At 33.5% G+C, this 21,120-nt stretch overlaps 2 protein-coding genes across 8 annotated transcripts; one reads left to right on the top strand and one right to left on the bottom strand.

Annotated features, from left to right (window-relative positions):
- Positions 1-770: 770 nt before the first annotated feature.
- LOC306887890 (pachytene checkpoint protein 2 homolog) lies at positions 771-9,825 on the bottom strand. 5 transcript variants are annotated; one of them, XM_079445901.1, is made up of 14 exons: positions 9,765-9,825; positions 8,893-8,993; positions 8,104-8,257; positions 7,822-7,948; positions 6,805-6,860; positions 6,028-6,118; positions 5,850-5,922; positions 5,705-5,768; positions 5,538-5,624; positions 4,024-4,130; positions 3,550-3,703; positions 3,351-3,463; positions 3,203-3,272; positions 771-1,195 (listed from the first exon to the last, which is right to left on the bottom strand). In XM_079445901.1, the coding sequence occupies exons 2-14, from the start codon at positions 8,973-8,975 to the stop codon at positions 1,100-1,102; spliced, it is 1,275 nt and encodes a 424-aa protein (XP_079302027.1). In that variant the 5' UTR covers positions 8,976-8,993; positions 9,765-9,825; the 3' UTR covers positions 771-1,099. The 5 variants fall into 5 exon arrangements, 4 of the variants coding, with proteins under 4 accessions (XP_079302027.1, XP_079302028.1, XP_079302029.1 ...); XR_013785704.1 differs by having other exon boundaries at positions 777-1,195; positions 3,351-3,443; positions 9,765-9,812; XM_079445902.1 differs by having other exon boundaries at positions 777-1,195; positions 9,784-9,808.
- A 19-nt stretch (positions 9,826-9,844) lies between these two features.
- LOC306887889 (bromodomain-containing protein 9) lies at positions 9,845-20,342 on the top strand. 3 transcript variants are annotated; one of them, XM_079445900.1, is made up of 17 exons: positions 9,845-10,005; positions 10,926-11,143; positions 11,732-11,821; positions 11,911-12,046; positions 12,887-12,944; positions 13,025-13,169; positions 13,283-13,393; positions 14,603-14,721; positions 14,802-14,934; positions 16,413-16,485; positions 17,178-17,273; positions 17,428-17,560; positions 17,653-17,764; positions 18,350-18,400; positions 18,486-18,582; positions 18,681-18,851; positions 20,147-20,342. In XM_079445900.1, the coding sequence occupies exons 1-17, from the start codon at positions 9,954-9,956 to the stop codon at positions 20,245-20,247; spliced, it is 1,896 nt and encodes a 631-aa protein (XP_079302026.1). In that variant the 5' UTR covers positions 9,845-9,953; the 3' UTR covers positions 20,248-20,342. The 3 variants fall into 3 exon arrangements, with proteins under 3 accessions (XP_079302026.1, XP_079302025.1, XP_079302024.1); XM_079445899.1 differs by having other exon boundaries at positions 14,600-14,721; XM_079445898.1 differs by having other exon boundaries at positions 14,429-14,721.
- Positions 20,343-21,120: the final 778 nt, after the last annotated feature.

Raw genomic sequence — 21,120 nt, 5'->3', positions numbered from 1 at the left:
CGAAAACAAAAACACTGAAGAATTCATTTTTTGCAGTGCATGTAATATTTAATGCCATGACTTTGAATTTAAGACTTTCTGCTATGATTTAGGACGCTTTAAATTATGGAAGGCTGATTTAAAACTTTTTAAGACTACAAAAAAACAAAATTCAGGCTTTGCTCAGAAAGCCAGCAAAAAAAAAAAAAAAAACATAAATCATAAAAAAATTAGATTTGTACAAACTTCTTGCATGATGACAATGAGGACAGTCGGTCTCCAAAGACTGGATTTGAAATCCAAATCAAATGGAATGCGTTGTGAATCAAGCCTGTTAGCACACAAACCTGGTTTGTTTTTCAAATAGTTTCTAATATAACTAAGAATAGCTGTCTGAGTGATGGTGCATCTGATAATATCTACAGTATTTGAGGCGTTTCATGCATACTGTTTTTCCTGCAGTAGCACAATTGCGACACCTACTGGTTGCAATGTATAAATTACAGAAGATTAAACTAAAACATTTCCCCCGGTTTCACAGACCAGGTTTAAACCTAATTTAAGTCTAAGCTGTTTCAACTGAAAGAAACTTGCACTGACTAATCTTAAAATATATCAGTGCCTTTATTTTGTCTCAAGATGCACACCAGTAATGTTTTTTCTAAGGCATGTTTATTAAAAATTACTTAAATGTCCTAATTGAACTATGGCCTAATCCTGGTTTAGTCTAAACCCTGTCTGTGAAGCCCGGCCTTTAGGTACAATTCAGAAAAAAAAGATGCAAAAGGAGTGATTTTCTCTCTCTCTCTCATTTTAATTAAATATATACATATATAAAAACTGAACATTAAAAAAACAAAAACATTTTTTTTTCATATGCAAACAGCAGCTGCTACATTGCACATTTCAAACATGGATTTTGGACACCACAACTTCAGCTTATGAATATCTTATGTTACCTAGCAGATGACTCAGTCTCATAGATAAGTGCCGTTTTAAACTCTCAAACGTGAAATAAAATAACAGCATGAGCATGAAGCTGGTGAACAGACTAGAAACGCTGAATTAGCAAACAAAACAAGAAGAAATCGTTATGATACAACAGCAGAACGTCAGTCGCTCAAACACAGTTGACCAAACTCGCTTGTTCCTCTCTCTGTTTTTCCACGGCACGCTCCATCGCTTTCAGAAAACCCTCGACTGTCATTGTGGAGGACTGGAGACAGAAGAGTTGATGTGATTACAACAAACAAAGACTAAACTGCATATGTAATTTCTGCTGTAAAAAAAGATGAAAGAAATCTGTGGTCTGTGATGCACATTGTATATTAATGCATAAACTTAAGTCAAGACACTGGAAGCAAAATTACTGCTTTTGCATGCACTAGTCAATTTTTGAGATTGTGAACTATTTTGCAATCCATAGCATGTCTTCTTTCAGACTAGAGGAAAGAAAACATCCAAAACACACATTTAAGTATTTATTTTATTACACTTCATCTATAAGTGTCTGTAGATTTAAATTCCAATACATATGTTTAAATGCTGTGGGATTTTTTTAATGTATAAAACATTGATTTTGTTTGGGGCTGTTGACAGTATTTTCTGTTTAATGATGAATATGAGACATTGAAAATATCTTTGACTTTATCTCAACAAAATGAGAAGAATTTTGAACGACTTTATCCTATGTTCAGATTTCTGTACTTAAAATGTTTGCAGATTTGTGCATATTTCATTAGATAATGCCTACATTAATATTATTACCTGTACAGGGGGTAGCGCATTACAAGTAATGCGGAGTTACATAATCAGATTACTTTTTCCAAGTAACTAGTAATGTAACATTATTTTTTGTGTAAAATCTAATTTTACACAATGATTACAAAATTGGTCTCGTTTTTAAAAAGGCTTCTATTTAATGAAAAAATAGCCTTATTAAATTAACTATTATTTCTATGTTTTTTTTCTTCTGGGGCCTGGAATTTTGGTCAATATTGATAATTAAACAATATTTTATATATAAAAACGTAAAAACTCATACATGGGTATTTTAATTAAAAGGGCATTCTAACTGTATTCTAATGGGCTTCATCGTGCAGAGAATGCTTTTGGACTCTCAAGATGTGTTTTTTTTTCTTTTTTCTCAAAGTTGGATAATGTCAGCTCTCCTACCATCTCTCAGTCCCTCACAGTCACACATACATTATGTCAGGAGAATGTCTTTCTAATCAAGGAAAAATCATACGTCTTCTTTTTAAAGAACTTCAAAAGTTGAGCTTGAACCATTTTGCGCAAAAAATGACGAAATTGCTTCCGCTTGTGCACAACTTCTTACAGTACCAAGTTCTGATTGGCCAATCGCCATTATTTAGTTTGTATATCATAAATAGAGAATTTTAACATTTCATGTGCATAAGTTTTACGTAATACACAAAATTAATAATCCATATGGGATGGTTAGGGGGGATGGTGGTGATACAGAGGGGATGCTTTTTGTCATTTATTTCGACCAGGGGGATGCCATCCCCCCGCATCCCCCCTCAATTCGAGCCCTGCATAAAAGTAACTAATTAATGCAATTAGTTATTTTTTTAGGGAGTAATGCAATATTGTAATCATTACTTTTAAAAGTAACTTTCCACAACACAACACTGATTATGACAGTATTTTAATGATCAAATAGTAACATTTCTAACATGTGACTGTATTTGCGCTGGTTGAAATATATTCTTTTTTAAAATACATGTGTGTACTGAATTATGTTGTGAATTCACTTTCTGTATCCAAAAATAATGGTGAAATATTGCATATTTATATATAATTTATCTCTAAAAAACTTCTGGAAGGATAAAAAGATATAATTTGTATAATGTGCTCTGGTAATGTCTGCAAATTAGTGCATATTCAATTAGATAATGCTTTGTTTGCATATTTAAATATAACACTTGAGAAAACGTATGATACAAAACAATAGTCTTAATGTACTATGATTAATCAACTTGCCTTGCTTGTCAACCGTAAGCCTGATAGAATTAGACTAATTAACTTATTGAAGAATTGTTTATTCTGATTATTATTAATAATAAATGCTGTTGCCATTCTTGCATCACAGCAATAACCCACTCAAGGTCATGCACTGCAGTGATTTACCATGCTTTAATCCTAAAAACACCACTCATTTGTGGTAAAAAACCACATAACATTGTACAAAGACGAGTACCTTTCCATAGAGCGCATGAGCCAGAAATGGGATTCTCCTCAAGGCTCTTCCACTGAGTCCCACACTCCTCCTGTGCAGAAAGAGACTCCTTGTGAACATCTATTCACTGAGACTTTCAGTACTAGTTGCATTGAAAGCAAACACTCACTGGGCGAGGTTCCTCAGGGTTAAGCTCAGATGCGTCACGTCACTCTCCATGAAGTTCATGGTGCCCAGTTCCTCCAAACTCAGCAGCTGCTGTCTGGGGTAGATGATCAGACGCTGCAGGCAAAGTTCAGATCTATTCTGTGGGGCCCAGCAGAAGAACAGAGAAGTTCGATAGTTAAAGGAACTGAAAACATGCTCACCTTCATGAGTTCCTCCAGACAGGACAGAAAGATGTTGAATATGGCGCTGGCGCTCGGGGGGCCGATGTACTGCTTTATATCAGCTCGGTCCACAAAGGCCAGATCGATCTTTTCTGTGACGTTGGATGTAGTGAGGATGACAACATTTGGGTGCCTGAATCAGTGAAACACAAGGTTTGTATTATTATGAATGGAAAAAAAAATTGCACTTCCATTATATGATGTATTTCAACATGCATTTTGCATAAAAAGGAGGGCAAGATGGCATCAGACGAAAAGGGCAAAAGTGGTGGAATAGGTTATTATATTATGATGAAAGACTACAAAAATAAACCTTTATTTACTGAAATATCCTCCACAATGAATCATGCGCAATAAGAGCAGGAACGTGCATTAAGTAACTAGTCATTCTGATTTCAAGCATGCCTTTGTAGATGAAAGTGAGCGGTGCAGAACAGATGAAGAGAAACTGACCGTTTGATCTGGTCGAGCTGGGTCAGCACTGAATTGACCACCCTAATAGCATCAGACGGCTCTGTTCCTGCTTGAGCGGCGCTCCGCGCGGCTGTGAGACTCTCCACCTGACAAACACACATTATTAATTACCTAAATTTCACTAAATATGGGTAAAACATATTAAATGCCACAGCTTCCCCAAGTCACAAAATGGCACGATTTTTAACACGTTTGGAAAAAATTTATACATTTATAAAGAAAGTGTTTGACATTTAATAATATTTTATTTATTTTTTATTGATTTATCCCAATATTTGTATTATTACTTTTATTTCTATACATCTAGTGATGGGAAAAATGCAATAAAATTTTGAACATACAGAAATTTGAGACCATTTTTCAAATTGTACAAAAAAAAAAAAATGCATTTTTTTATTTCTGTTGTTCTGACACAATGATTTAATTCAATGAATGGCACAAAAATTATGCACATTTTTAGGCTGTTTTCCAAGCTCATTCATATAACAACAAATGCATTTTTTGAATTAAATTACATTAAAGTGGTACTGAAATGACTATATTCTATTTAAAATATGCTTTAATAATGCATTACTACAGTATTTCAATGGTCAAATAGCAAAATGTCTAAACTTTTCATGACTGTATCCTTTCTGGTTGAAATAGATTATTTTCCAAATACATTTTTGCGCTCAATTGTGTTGTAAATTTAAAACTTTCACTTACTGTGTCTATAAAATTGTGGTGAAATATTGCATATTCATATATTATTTACTTCTAAAAACAGTGATTTTTTTTCTGGTGATTTATAGAGTGATAAAAAGAGATATCTGAAATACTCTTACATATCTAATAGGTTGTGTAAATGTATGCACAAATTAGCGCAAAGATAATGCCTCATTCATATAAATTTTGTTTAAACAAAATATTTCTGAAAACTTGTACTAAATACCCAGAGCTGCAATTTTGCAATGTTTTTCCAAATTATTTTGCCGAAACAAAATGATTTTTTTAACTAATGTTTTGTTAAAGATGTTAATGGATGAAAAAAAAACTATGAATATCAAAATATCAAAGCTGTTTTGGAACAATTGTGCTGGAATTGAAATCAAGCAACCGATAAAAGTGATTTTCATTCAGATTCAATTATAATCAAATTATGATTCATTAGAGGATGTGAATTACAATGTTTCACCAGGGTTAATGAGGCTATGAGCTTGTGGTAATATCACTGTAAAGCAAGGGCTCTAGTGGTTTATAGCTTTTATTAACCAGTCTAAAGTGTCTGATTATCTCTAGCTGGTTTTGGGTGACTGGTCTGAACAGCTGTTATGTGCCCAAAACCCCTCTAAAACCATCAATCTAGACCAGATTTAAGAGCAGAAAGCAGTTTGTTGGCCAACAAACCACCTTAGACTGGTTTAAGTGGTTTTGTTAAGCAAGCGTGAGTCAAATGCAACAAAATAAAAGACATGAGTGAACACTAACGATGTACAAAAAAAAAAACAGAGAACCTCATCTATCAGGACAAACACCAGGGCGTCTTTATCATCAATGAGCTCCTGAATCTTCTGAAACATCTTTGTGACCAGTTTTCCACTCTGTAAAAGCAGTCAGATGTTAATGAGGTTTCAGACACGGATCTGAGAAAGCGTTTCAGAGCAGATGGATCCAGCTGTACCTCTGAAAACCACTTGGAGAAGAGACTGTGGCTGTTGATCTCCACAAACTGGCTGTGTGCATACCTGTTTAGGGTGGAAACACACAAATAATGATGACACAGGACGCTAATCAGCTGCCTTTTTGATTTTATGAAGGTGTCTCACCTGCTAGACAGTCTGATGGAGAGTTTCTGGGCAAGTCCTTTGCACAGAGACGTCTTCCCTGTGCCAGGCGGCCCTGAGGGGTTAGGAGAGATACGCAACTGTATAAACATGGCATGTATAAAGCCGTTCAATGAAGACAGAAACTGCTGAGCTTTCAAACAAGCTTTTATTGTCTTACCGTGAAGTAACACAACACGATTCCAGGCAATCAAATTGCTGTCGACATTTCTGTCAGAGAAGAAAATTGTTGTCGAAACATAATCCAAGAGCTGGAGACAAAAGTGAAGACAAAAGTGATGTTATGGCTCAAAATTTCAACAGATAGAAAGGAATATGGACCAATGGATGGTGGTGGTCTAATAAACTTGTTAAGCACTGTGTGTGTGAGTATATATGTGACCCTGGACCACAAAAGCAGTCATAAGTAACAGGTATATTTGTAGCAATAGCCAACAATTGTATGGGTCAAAATTATCCATTTTTCTTTCAAGCCAAAAATCATTAGGATATTAAGTTATGATCATGTTCCGTGAAGATATTTTGTAAATTTCCTACTGTAAATATATAAAAACATAATTTTTGATTGGTAATATGCATTGCTAAGAACTTCATTTGAGCAACTTTAAAGGAGATTTTCTCAATGTTTTGATTTTTTTGCTCCCTCAGATTCCAGATTTTCAAATAGTTGCATCTCGATCAAATATTGTCCGATCATAACAAACCATACATCAATGGAAAGATTATTTATTCAGCTTTCAGATGATGTATAAATCTCAATTGACCTGAAAAACTGACACTTAAGACTGGTTTTGTAGTCCAAGGTCATATATATATATATATTTCAAACATGTATTTCAAATGACCTCTGCTGTGATACAGGCTTTTGGTTATACCGCCTATTTCAAGTAATTATGATGAATTATGAAGTAAGACAAGATGAATATGCTTGTCTTACTTGTGTTTTGATGCCGTCCTCATAAATCAAGCTTTCCCAAATGCCATGAAACTCAGCTGGAAGACATGAAGAAGAAAATGATGATGATGATGATGATGATGATGTAGTCCATACTATGTAGCTCTCTGGAACAATGTACTGTATATAGTGTGTTTGTTTTTTCATGCCTTTTTTGTGGTGAAAACCATACTTTAACATTTTAATTAATTTAATTAAGACCCATTTGTCCCACAAAAATCTCAAATTAAATTTGGATTAACTTGATTAAAAACATTTTCAATGCTATCAAAACAATAAAAAGATTCTCAGAGAAGTAGAAATATTACAATCCCATAAAATATATTTTTATTATTTATATTTTCCATTTTTATTTCTTAATTTTGGTTAAAGTTTTAGTAATTTAGTTGTGTTTTCGACATTTTAAGTAGTTTTGTTTCTTTACACGTCTATATCCTTTTATTTTATTTTCAGTTTTAGTTCATCAAAATAATATGAGAAATGTTGCCTTTCAGGTAGATTAAATGTTTTTTAGAAAATAAAAAAGTTTTAGGTTTAGTTAACTATAACCCTGACACAGAAGAGCATTAAATCAATGAACTATTTTTAAGGGAACAGTTCATGTAAAAAATACAATTCTGTTGTTATTATTTTATGCCTCCATGTCATTCCAAACCTTGTTATTGTTTTTATCGTTTTGATCTTTTTTTTTCAGTGAAACAGACAATAACATATTAGGTAGAATGTTTAAGCTGCTATTTTCTATTCAATTCTATTCTATTTGAAATGATGTAGATTTAAACTGCCAAGCTCTAAAAAGGACAAAAAACATAACAGTAGACCATGCACAATATTCCAAGTGTTAAAAACATCTATTTGCATTATATTACAGACAGAATAGCAGCATACAGGTTTGGAACGAGTAAATAATCACAGAATTCTCATTTCTGGGTGAATAATTCCATTAAAGGAATCGGTGAATGTGAATTGCTTTAAAAGGGGCGTGTCATGCGTAATCACCTGCTGGGAGGAGCCAATGATTGGCAGCAGAAAGCTCCTCCTCCTCTTCCAGAGTAAGCATGCTCGGACTCTCATCATTCAGAGAGAAAATATAGATACAAAGGTTGTGAACCTTCAGATCCACAAGCTGTAGGATATAAAAGAAATATCACACCCATAAACCTCAGACTAAAAACATAACATGTAAAAACTCCTCAAAACAGATGCATTAGACATTCCAAAATTCAGAATATGAAATATAAAGCACAATGTTCACAGATGACAACAAAAATCTGTAATTACTTTTGGACCAGTTAAATCCGCTACAGCGACCGACTCCACATTTTTGGTTAGAAATTCATCATCAAACTCCGTCCATCTGTAGGAGCCTAAAACGGTGCTGTGTCGATCCAGCAGTGACAACACATGCGTCCTCACCTCAGACCTCTTAGCTGTGCTGCAAACACAAATGCATACCCTTTAAAACATGCAGGTAAGTACAAACATTAGAAACGGTGTTGACAGCTCATTTCACTTCAGAAAAGTGAAAAGGAAATTCAATGAGGAAAAAAAGTAGGGTGAGAAACAACTGGATGAGGGAAGTGTCTGCAAAAATAACAGGGGTTTGTGACATCAACATAATTATTGTTTTTTTTTGCTCACCAAGGCTGCATTTTTTAAAATCAAAAATACAGTAGAAATTGTGAATCATTATTACGATTTAAAATAGCTGTTTTCTATGTGAATATCTGTTAAAATGTAATTTATTTCTGTGATCAAAGCTGTATTTTCAGCATCATTACTCCAGTCTTCAGTGTCACATGATCTTCAGAAATCAGTCTAATATGCTGATTATCAATGTTGAAAACAGTCTATTTTTATGGAAACCGTGATACATTTTATTTTTCAAGATTCACAGATAAATAGAAAGTTGAAAAGAACAGTATTTATTTGAAATAGAAATCTTTTGTAACATTACAAATATCTCTTCTGTCGACTTTTATGTATCCTTGCTGGACAAAATTTTCATTTCTTTTGGAATGATTGTGAAACTAAATCGGTGTCTATAGAGTTCATTAAATCATGATTTACCTCTGAGATTTAACATGAACTTCTATGTGCACATCAGGGCGGACGACGCAGACATCAGTCATGTTATGGTCAGAAATGTCCATTACTGAAACTGCTGTAGACTGAAAAACACACAATCTGACAACAAAGAACAAGCTACACAATGCCAATAAATGTGATGTAACCAGGTGACATAAACAATATCACATTTGTGTCCCTGGAGCACAAAACCAGTCTTAAATAGCACGGGCATATTTGTAGCAATAGCCAAAAATACATTGTAGGAGTCAAAAATCATTAGGATATTAAGTAAAGATCATGTTCCATTTAGATATTTAGTAAATTTCCTACCATAAATATATCATAACTTAATTTTTGATTAGTAATATGCATTGCTAAGAACTTAATTTGAACAACTTTAAAGGTGATTTTCTTAATATTTAGATTTTTTTGCACCCTCAGATTCCAGATTTTCAAATAGTTGTGTCTCAGACAAATATTGTCCTATCATAACAAACCATACATCAATGGAAAGATAGTTTATTAGCTTTCATATAATGTATAAATTTAAAAAAGACCCGTATGACTGGTTTTGTTGTGGTCCAGGGTCACGTTTATAAATAAAGCCTTTGGTAACCTCGCAGAAACTAGCAAACATCGCAAAAAGCTAATTAATTAGCAAGCTATATTTAACCCCACCGTAACAATAACAGTGTGGCATTGTCTAATTAGGGAGCCTTTATTAAACATCACGCAGGATCTCGCGACTCAAATAACGAACGGAAAAATAGTTTTCTGATTTCTTGGGTCTACTGATGTTTATTTTGTTAGCTGTCTTGTTTATTAACAGATAAAGTAAATGAAGAACGCACAGTAGAAGTAAACACACTCACCTCACAAACTCGAACTTACCGCGCTCGCTCTGACGTCCGCCTGCCCCGGAAACGACACCGCCTGAAACCGGAAGTTAACCGGATCTGCTAATGTTGTTGTCGCTTGTTGTGTCGAAGAGTAGCAGCGGGACAGAAATACGCGAATTCTACAAGATTAAACCTGATTTTTCCACATAAATAAAGACAGAAATGGGCAAGAAGCACAAGAAACACAGACCCGAGTGGAGAAAGGTTGAAGGAGGTAAAATAACGTTAAATATGCATGAAAATCGCTTTAATTCATTCGAAGTGCTCTGCAAGTCTGTCTATTATTCCAAACAGTCTATAAATACATGATATATCTGTTTTATTCATACAAAAACACACAAATAATACGTTTGGATTCATGGTTATTTCTTTTGGGCGTTCTCTAAATCAATTTTTAGATTCTAAGGACCTCCATCCTACAATATTTGTGTGTTTAAAGACACTATTATAATATTATAGATGTGTAGAATATTATTGGGAAAATATTTAGTTTCCATTCTTTTTCATACTACGTTTAGTTTTATTTACTCTCTGTGCTGTACTGTTAAATGTAGCATTTATTTACTTTAATACATTTTCTATTATTAATTTATTTGTTATTTTGCTCAAAATGTTTTTTTATTATTATTTTAGTCTTATTTCTGTTATTTATTTAGTTAAAATAATTTTGGTTTATTTATTATTTAAAATGTTTTATTTAGTTAGTTTATAATATTTTTTAAATTAAATAAATTATTTATTAATTTGTTATATTTTTATTTTATTATTGTTTTATTTTTTATTATTTATTTACTTTATTATTATTATTATTTTTACATTTGTTACCCTATCCCCGTTCCCTATTTTGAAAAGCCCTGGTCTAAATGATTATTGTAGGAAATACACACCTCTGGAGGGTTTTTATTGCTGTAGTTAGTTTAACAGGACTATCAGGGGGTATCTTGTTGTATTTACACTAGATAGTGTGTTTGATCTTGTGATGCTCCTTGTAGTCTATTACTAGAGGTAAATGAGAAGTGACATCACAGCACATTTCCTCCAGAACAGCAGAATAATGTCATTAAGTCTGTTCATGTACCTAAAAAATCTTCAATTTCGAACTGACTCTTGATGGCTTTGTGTGTCGTTTTTCAGACTACGAGGACAAACCCCTGGATAAACCCCTGAAGCTGGTGCTCAAGGTGGGCGGAAGTGAAGTGACCGAGCTCTCCGGATCCGGACACGACTCCAGTTACTATGACGACCGCTCTGACCACGAGTGGGAGCGGCACAAAGAGAAGAAAAAAAAGAAGAAGAAGAAATCGGAGAAGGAGAAGAAGTATGCAGATGATGAGGAGAGGAGGAGGAGGAAGGTGAGTGAAAGATCAACTCTTAAACACTCATATTTAGACATGAATGGCTCCTCAAATTGTTTAGTCCATATTGTGCACAGTATGAGAATATTCAAGATGCATACTATATACAAACTATATAGACATTTAAAAACAATAATAACAAAATTGCTAAAACTTTAACAAATATTATACTGAAAATGGAAAATCTAAAAACAAATGCTGATTCAAACTATTAATAAAACTATAATATTTAATGTTCCACCAGGGATGTAATAGTTAACTAAAGCCATAAAAAACATTTTTGTTACTTTAAATAAACTTCAACAATAACACAATAAAATTGAAATATAAATAAAACTTCTTTTTTTATTTCAGCTAGTTGCCAAAACAACATTTATGTTTAAAAAAAAAATTAACGACAAAATTACTAAAAATTTAACACATTTTAAAAAAATATAAAAAATATATATTTTGTAATAGCATCTAAATTATACTAAAATAACACTGGATTGCAAAGACAAAAACCACTCACTTTTTATTTTTATTAAATTTTTTTTTAAATCTAGTTACCTTTCATCTTACAAATGCTGTATGTATTTGATCCAGGAGGAGAAAAAGAAAAAGCGTGTGAGAGAGCAGTCAGAAAACGCTGCCAGTGCACCAGTGGAGCCGTTCACTCTGCCGAAGCCTGTGGAGGTAAAGCTATCAAAAGCCTGCGTTATGATGATGATCCAGAGGATACTTAGTTAGTTGAGTGCTGTTGCTAAAGGAACGTTGTGCCTCAGGTGGTTCCAGAGGAGAAGAAGCGGAAGCGGGACAAATTCGAATCGGAATCAGAAGCAGATGAATTTCATCCTGGAGTGAAAGTAGAAGTGGAGCAGCAGGCGGATCGGCCCGTACGAGCCTGTCGAACTCAACAAGGTACAACTATATACCAAACCTTATGAAAATGATAACACTTTACAATAAGGGCCTATTAGTTAACATTAGTAAATGCATTAACCAATGAGCAATACATTTTTTTAAGTATTTATTCATTTGTTAACATTAGCTAATAAAAATCAACTGTTCATGTACATTAATGATGTTTTATTTTAATAATGTATTAATAAATGTAATCATTAACTGAGATTTATAAATGCTTTAGAAGAATTTTTCATTATTAATTCATGTTAACAAATGGAATTTTAAATCGTTAAATGATGAATATTGAGTTATGATCGTACAAGTATTTTTTGCCTCCATTTTGAACAAAGCATACTAAAATTGACACCAGTTTTCACTTTTAGTTCATGTTAATTAATGCACTACAAGTGCTTACAGTATTTATTATCTGTTACCATTAAATACAGTTATTAAAACACAACTGTTCATTGTTAGTTCATGTACATTAATGATGTTTTATTTTAATAATGTACTAGTAAATGTCGAAAATGAACTAAGATCGATAAATGCTTTAGAAATATTTTCCATTATTTTAACGAATGCAGTCAACTAATAAATAAAAAATAAAACCATATTACCATGAAAAGAGATATTGAAAATAAAATTCTAATCATTAAATTTAGTTAAAAAATAAGTATTTTTTGGCTCCATTTTAAACAAAGTGTTGTAAAATGTACTCTTTCAGCAGTTTCCAATTCCTTAAATTCAAATAAATCAGTTCAGCTCTGAACGATGCACAACCCTGATATCCATCAAAGCGAGTCACAAATGACCTACAAGTGATTTTTTTGTGTTTATGTTTGTCTTTTTTCCTAGAAAATGAATGTACCCCTCGCCAGCAGCTCTTGGAGCATTTCTTGCGTTTGCTTCAGAGGTGAGCCTCAGAAAAAGCATTGTAATTCTAATCTTTCCTCATATCTGCATTATATAAGGACAGTGTTTCTGTCTCAACAGGAAAGATCCACACGGATTCTTCGCCTTCCCGGTGACAGACGCCATTGCACCGGGATACTCCATGATAATCAAACATCCCATGGACTTTAGCACAATGAAGGACAAAATCGATGCAAACGAATACAAAACGATCACAGAATTCAAGGTACGCAAGTGTCCTGCTCTTTTGATCTTCATTTGTCTTTATTTTAGGCTTTACTAAAAAGACGTTTAACTATAAAAGCGTAACTGATTTGGATCTGATGTGTGACTCTCCAGGCAGACTTCAAGCTGATGTGTGACAACGCCATGGTTTATAACCGACCGGAGACCGTTTACTACAAGGCCGCCAAGAAACTTCTCCACACAGGATTCAAAATGATGAGCAAAGTAACATTTTTAATGCAGTTTGCTTTTGGTTATTTTCTGCCTTTGTTGTTCATCATCCAGTTCATCCGTGCCATCATTCCCATTCGATTCGGATGCGTGTGGTTATAGTAATCTAAATACTTGGGTAAAACTTAGTGTGATTTATATGCAGTGGGGTACAGGGTTATTATAGTTAACTAAAAGCATACAAAAATGTTTTTTGTTATGTTTTATTTCAGCTAGCTGCTAATGCAAATTTCGTTTAGTTTAACTTGAAGTACTAAAATAACTCAAACTAAAGCTAATAAAAAAATAATAATAATAGCAATGACAAAAACACAACAAAATTACTAAACTTTTACTAAAATTCAAATTAAAACAGAAAATATCAAAATAAAATCTGATTCATAATATATACAAAAACTATGAAACTAGTAAAAATTATTCTTTTTGTATGCTTTTTAAGTTAAATACAATATTTTCCATTACAAATTATAGGATCAGGATAATAGTCAATATGATTTGAGAGCATTTTTTTGTTCTGAAAGCTGACTTTTTCCCACCATCTGAAATATTAGGGAATTTTAAAGTTGTGATTGCAAAGCCTGGAACTTTCATAGACAAAATTAATAAATTATATAAAATTAATTTAAAAATCTTCAAAAGTAAAAAATATATATCAAAAAGTGGTGGAAAAATATATTAAAATTGTTATTGAATATATAATACAATATAATATATCTTATGTAGTTGCAAAAAATATATTATATTCTGTACATTAAAATATAATTTAAGATGATACATAATTGTATCTATTTTGTTCTTTGTGACCTAGAAATATTAAAGCAAAATTTCTTATTTCTTCCTAATTTAATAATTTTTCAAAATCCTAAAACTGTTTGTTTTTAGTATTAGGTGGGATGCTTTAATAGTTTAGACTTTAATCCCCTCGCTGTTATTTTATTGCATTAGTGAGATGTGGCATGATCAATTTTTCTCGAGTGCTCTGTGGATTCAGAGAGTATTTCCACCATCCAATCACTTTCTTAATTTCAGTCCATCCCGTGTTGGGTGTCCCGCGTCTCCCATCCTCATGGCAAACCTAAGGAGGCTCCCGCAGGAGGAGTAAATGGGTGCTGTGTTGCTCTATTTGTGCTCTGTTCACAGGAGCGGCTGTTAGCTTTGAAGCGCAGCATGTCGTTTATGCAGGACATGGATTTCTCTCAGCAGGCTGCCATTTTGGGAGATGACGACATCACGCCTGAGGAACCGGTGACGGAGATCCTGCCCATCCACACAGAGTACCCCAAAAAGTCCAAAAAGCAGCCTGTAAAAGAGCCTATCATCAGGTAAAGCGATGATCTGCAGTGCTTTTGCATGTTTCTGGTGTTTGTGAGTGTGTGATTGAGCAGATGTGTTGCTCGTCTAGTGATCTGTATGAGCTGGAGGGCAACGCCTGCAGTGTGACGGACAGCACAGCGGAGGAGCATGTGTTGGCGCTGGTGGAGCACGCCGCGGATGAAGCGCGGGATCGAATCAACCGCTTCATGCCAAACTCTAAGGTGCAGCCGAGCTATAACCTCACGTTTCTTACACTCACAAAGTCTTACACGTGTGCTGAAAATCGGGGTACAACTTTTGAGTTGCGGGTCATGCAATTTGCCAAAAATTATGGAAGCATATGGGTAGCAATATTCATTTTGAAATGTAACATGCAAAATGGCAATGTGGTTTTGTATTTAAATTGATATTTTCCCATGCATATGTGCAATGTTTAGTGCAAAATGAAAATGAGTAGTAGTAGTAATAGTAGTATATATTTATTTAATGCCATGTCAGCATCTTAGGCTATTTTCATTGCAAAAACAATTAAAAAATACAAGTATAACAAATACAATAAAAACAGATTTTTTACATTAACATATGATACAAATTCTTTTCTGCCAAAATTATTCTAAATAACTCTTTACGTGAGGTCACTTCATAAAAGAGTTTTCTGCATTTATTAAAAGCTGGACAGTCCAATAAAATGTTTGACAGAAAGGGGAATCTTGCAGAACATGCCAAAATGAAAATTAAATTATGCTGTATAATTTACATTTGCCATTATATAAATTTAAATATAGAAATATATTTCCATTTTGCATATTACTTTTCAAAATGAATATTGCTACCCATATGCTTCCATAAAAAACCAACACTACACAAAAAAGCAAAAGAGACTTGTACAATATTAAATATGAAAAATGATGAACTCCTGTTGTGTATTAAATAAATAAAAGTTCCTCCCTTTCTGTTACAGCTCAATTTGACTCACAGATTTTGATGTTCAAAATGAGCTTTGATTTAAATGAACATCCGAGAGCACGCAGTGTGCTTTTGTTTATTTAACACTTTTCATTACAAATTATGTGATCAGGATTAAAGTCAACATGATTCAAAGAGCATCTTTTGTTCATGAATGCAAGCAAGAACGTCTAAGCTTTTTAGGATTCCCATTGTCAGAAATATCACAGAATTTAAAAATTGTGATTTCAAAGCCTGGAAAATTGATTAACATATAATCAAATCATCAAAAGTGATGTAAAAGTCTATTAAATATGTTAAAATTCTAATTTAATAGTGTACTTTAAGATAATGTTGCATTGAATAAATCTTGCCCTTTCGTGACCAAGAAATATTAAAAAAGCAGAATCATAAATATTTCTTTTTCATTTTATTATTATTTTCTTAACTCTGATAACTGTTTATTTCCAAGATTAAATCAAGTGTGGGTCAAACTGAGGATTAAAATTAATAATTTATATAATTTCCTAATGCTTTCATCTTATAATAAGATAATATTCTCAGTTTAAATTAAATTTAAATTAAATATTCAATAAGCAATCAGCAGATTCTGTCTGGTCTGTACCATATGTTGTTCCCTCGACCAAATCAAGACTTGTGTAATGTGGTAGACTTGTTGTAGAAGCAATGTTTATTGCAATATTACCATAGATTATTACCCCTAACCAGAACATTTGTTTTATTTTGCATGTAGATTGGGTACCTTAAAAAGGACTCTGAAGGTTCCCTCATCTACAATGTGGTAAATCAAGATCCTGAAGCAGATGGTATGAGCATCAATGTCTACTACTGTATATAGCGGACTATATATGTGTATAAAAATAGCTGAAGTGGTAATAATTGTGATTATCCACAGTGTTTAGAAAATCAACCCTGTAAAGTCTGACAAATGAATAAAAAAATCTGAAAAAAACTTTTTATTTTAATTGAAACAGTTTAATGAACTGTTAGACAAAATATATATTAAAAAAAAGTTTGTATGTGTGTTTTTTGTTGAGTATCATATTTGATCCATCAGGCTTTTATGGCTCATAGTGTGATATAATGACAGTACAGAGGAAAAACAAGCAAAAATGTGGTGCAGATGATGTTTATATTGACAAAATCATGAAATTGTGATGCTTGTAATGTGAATCAATGAGACCTTTAAAACAGTATAGCAGATACTTATATAAAATTATATAGTTATCAGTCATCACTCTATATCTCCAATGATGTGTCTAACTAAGATTAGATTGAAGTGATCCAAACATATAATGCAGTGCAATGATGATTGAGAGATGAAGAAATAAACACCTGATGATCAGATTTGATACTCACATTTGAACATCATTTTTATTAAAACAAATAGGCTTAAAAATGTCACTTTATGTCAGAAAGGTTGCTGACTTTGTTGTAGAAAGTTTATGTAGAGCAATCATATCATGTGTCTGAAGTATATATTGATTATTGTTTACAGAGGAAGAGACTCATCCTATAGATTTGAGCACTTTGGCAAATAAGCTCATACCTGGACTGACTTCGCTGGGTTTTAAAGACGACAGGAGACACAAAGGTAACATTTTCAAGCATTTATGTTATTTGTAGGGTTGTGAATCACATTACTGTCTCTAAAATGCTAGAAGAGTCAGCAATTTAATCATTAAGTATTATCAGAAATCACAAACAGAAATTCTCTCCAACAAATTTGTCCTGTTGTTTTGTTTCAGTGACGTTCTTGAGCAGCGCGTACAACACTCAGACCCTTCAGAACAACTCTGTCTATCCTGACCTGCTTCCAGAGGAGATGGACATGCTGTACTCGGCTTATGGAGACGAGACCGGGGTCCAGTGCGCTCTCAGGTGTTTAGATCAGACCCGTGTATCAGCATTATAACACTGTTGCATTGGACTCTGTTGTTTGATGGGATTTTCTGTGTGTGCGTGTGCTTCAGTCTGCAGGAGTTTGTCAAGGGTTGTGGGAGTTTTACCAAAAGGCTTGTGGATGATTTGCTAAATAAAATGACGGTTGGCGATCATTCGAAAGCCATCATCCAAATCCGACAGGTATTAAAATAAACAAAAATGTCTCTTTTGACCTGCTACTTTTTATGGTTTTTTTAACATTCTTAGGGTTTTGTGATCATTGACTATCAGCAACACTTCTGTTATTTTATTTATGAAAGCAATTTCTATTTTTATTCTGCAAGGATTCATTAAATTGATCAAAAGTCACAGTAAAGACATTTATAATGTTACAAAAGATTTCTATTTCAAATAAATTCTGCTCTGTTGAACTTTCGATTCATCTGTGAATCCTGAAAAATAAAATGTCATTGTTTACCTAAAAATATTGAGCAGCACAACTGTTTTCAACATTGATAATAATCAGAAATGTTTCTTGAGCAGCAAATCTTCATATTAGAATGATTTCTGAAGATCATGTGACACTGAAGACTGCAGTAATGAAGACTGCAGATATGATAATATTTCACAATTTTACTGTATTTTTGATCAAATAAATGCTGCCTTGGTGAGCAGAAGAGACTTAATTCAAAACATTTAAAAAATCTTACCCACTCCAAACTTTTAAACAGCAGTGTGAAATATGATATACTGTAAATTAATATATCATGGGTTTTTTTATTTCAGAAAAGAAACTTGCCGATTGATGACACTAAATCTAGTTTATGTGACATGCCGGTAAGAATTCTATCTATTATCTTTCGTGCTGTAAGTTTCAAACCTCTTAAAGTGCCATTTGATGACATTTTCTCTGTTTCTGCAGGGAACAGATGGAAGTGGCATGGAATCTGGTTCAGTGCTGGATTTCATGTCCATGAAGAGCTACCCAGACGTGTCTCTAGATATGCTCAACACATTAGGTGAGTCATATATCACACATCAGAACTTCCTGGCTGTGCAGGGCTTTGCTTGTGTTTGGTTTACTGATGCTCTAGCTGATCATCTATCTGATCTGCAGGTAAATGTGTGAAGAAGGAGCCGGAGCATGAAGATGGTCATCAGCACTTTGACGATGCAGCCAAACTCCTACAGGAGTTCCAGGACGCAGCGGTGGACAGAGTCGGCTCCCGACCGTCCTCCAATCTCTCGTCTCTGTCAAACACTTCAGAGCGGGATCACCACCACTTAGGTACTGAGTCGTATTTAGAATTTATGCTTCACAGCCATTCATTTTTTGGGAGGTGATAATTTTGTGCAAGACATGACAAGACCAAAAAGCAAAAAGTCAGTTGTATGAAATGATAATCTGAAAAATTATTCATTTTCTTTTTCTTTTTTTTTTTAATGTAACAGTTTTTTTTTTAATTCCAAAAGTTTGCATGTTTTGTTTTTTTTGAGTATCGTATTTGATCCATCAGGCTTTTATGGATCATATAGTCTGATATAGTGGGAATATGAAGCAAAAACTGTTTAATTTAATTCAGAGGCCCAAACTGAGCAAAAATATGAGTCATATTTAGAATTTATGCATCACAGGCATTAATTAATTTATTTTGTGTGGTAATTTTGTGCAAAACCTGACAAGACCAAAAAAGTAAGTTCTATGAAATAATAGTCAGAAAAATATTTTTTTATTTATTTATTTTAATATTTTTTATGGAACAGTTCATTCAACTTTTATAAAAAAAAAAAAAAAATTTAATCCCAAATGTTTGCATGCATGTACTTTTGTTGATAATATTTGATCCATCGGGCTTTTATGGCTCATATATGAGAATAGAGGAAAAAACAGCAAAAATATGCAATTTGCTGCAGATGCAATATGATGAAATTCGGATGCTTGTAATATAAATCATTGAGATCTTTATAACAGTACAGCAGATATTGGCATAAAATTATATAAATATCAGTTGTCACTCAAAATCACCAATAATATGTCTTAGTAAAATGACATTGAAATGAGCCAAACATGCAATGCTGATTGAGAGATGAAGAAATAAACGCTCCTCAGAAGATGTGAGATGTTTTGGAGGCTTGTGAAGATCATTCCTCCGCTGAGGAACAGTGAAAGTACAGCTTCTGGAAACAAACGCTCCTCAAAAGATCCTGATGATCAGATTTGAGACGCACTGATTTCTCTAAAAAATGACTGATGGAGAATCAAGTAAAGCTGAGCTGCTTCAGTCCAGTAAGTGTTCATCTGGACATATTACTGCAGTTATTCTGATGTTTACTTGATAAAAATCAGATTTGACAGCAAAAAGACATGAGAAGCTGGACGTTTGTACAATTACACTAAAAGAGCTTTTACTGGATAAAAACTCCATCAATCAGACAACAGACGGCATGCAGTAGATCGTGTGACGTTTTGCTCATACGCCAGGGGTCATCATGTGTATCAAATATGATACAGTAGCATTATAGGGTTAAAAGAGATCTTAATATTCTGTATATTAACCTCGTTTGTTTGCTCACTGTGATCAGGAAGTTCACCTCATCTGGGTGTTGGAGATCAGACAGAGATGGTTCAGGACCCGTATGAGTTTCTTCAGTCTCCAGAGCCTGGATCCACGGCTAACAGCTGATGTGACACGCTGTAATTATGTGCTGTAAGCTTGTACAGATTCACTGCATCACGTGCTTGTTTTTAAATAAAAGCTCTGTATCTGATTCCCTTTTTATATGGTTGTTAAAAGTGTTTTTTCCCCTGACCACAGCTTTGATCTGCAGCAGTGCTTTACCTTAAACTCACATTAATGTGTAGGTTTGCTTCTCTTTTTTTACCTCGTGAACTTTAGGAAGTAGCACTTCACATCCTCTAAACCCTTTGTCCAAATATCACTATGGTTCTCAAATGGTTTTGCTTCAGGAGTCATTTTACAAGCAGCAACGCAACAAAGTGACAGAACTGCTTAGTGCACAAAACTGAAAAGCCAAACATTAAGTTTGCACAGAGAAAGAAAATGAACAGGGTGGAAATAAATATCTAAAGTCATTGCTTAATGCAGGAGGGATGTGACAAAAATGATTTAAAATTCACAATGTTCACTTCATTGTGATGTGATAAAAGGCAAGCTTATTTTTGTAGCACATTTCATGCACAATAGTGATTCAAACTGGATTTCCAAAAAAAAAAATGCATATGAAAAAAATATATATAAATGCAAATTTATTTAAAATGTTAAAAAAGAAAAGAAAAAAGTTACATTGTTATGCAGCACAGTGCATATTCATTAAATGCACAGCTAAAAGCAAAAAATTGGGAGTTTAGTATTTTATGCATTAAATTAAGATATGAAAATGTTCTGGATATTTGCCTTCAGTGTAAAACTCTTAAAATGTGCTGAACTCTCACATGCATTCATGGACAGCTCTCATTTGCATTTGGCTTTGCATGGCCTAGTGGTCACTAGGTAACAGTTAAAATCTTCCACCCCTGACAACTTCCATGTTCTGTA

The sequence above is a fragment of the Barbus barbus genome (genome assembly GCF_936440315.1).
Source record: "Barbus barbus genome assembly, chromosome: 21".
Classification (NCBI taxonomy): domain Eukaryota; kingdom Metazoa; phylum Chordata; class Actinopteri; order Cypriniformes; family Cyprinidae; genus Barbus; species Barbus barbus.
This window is presented reverse-complemented; position numbering and strand designations above follow the sequence as displayed.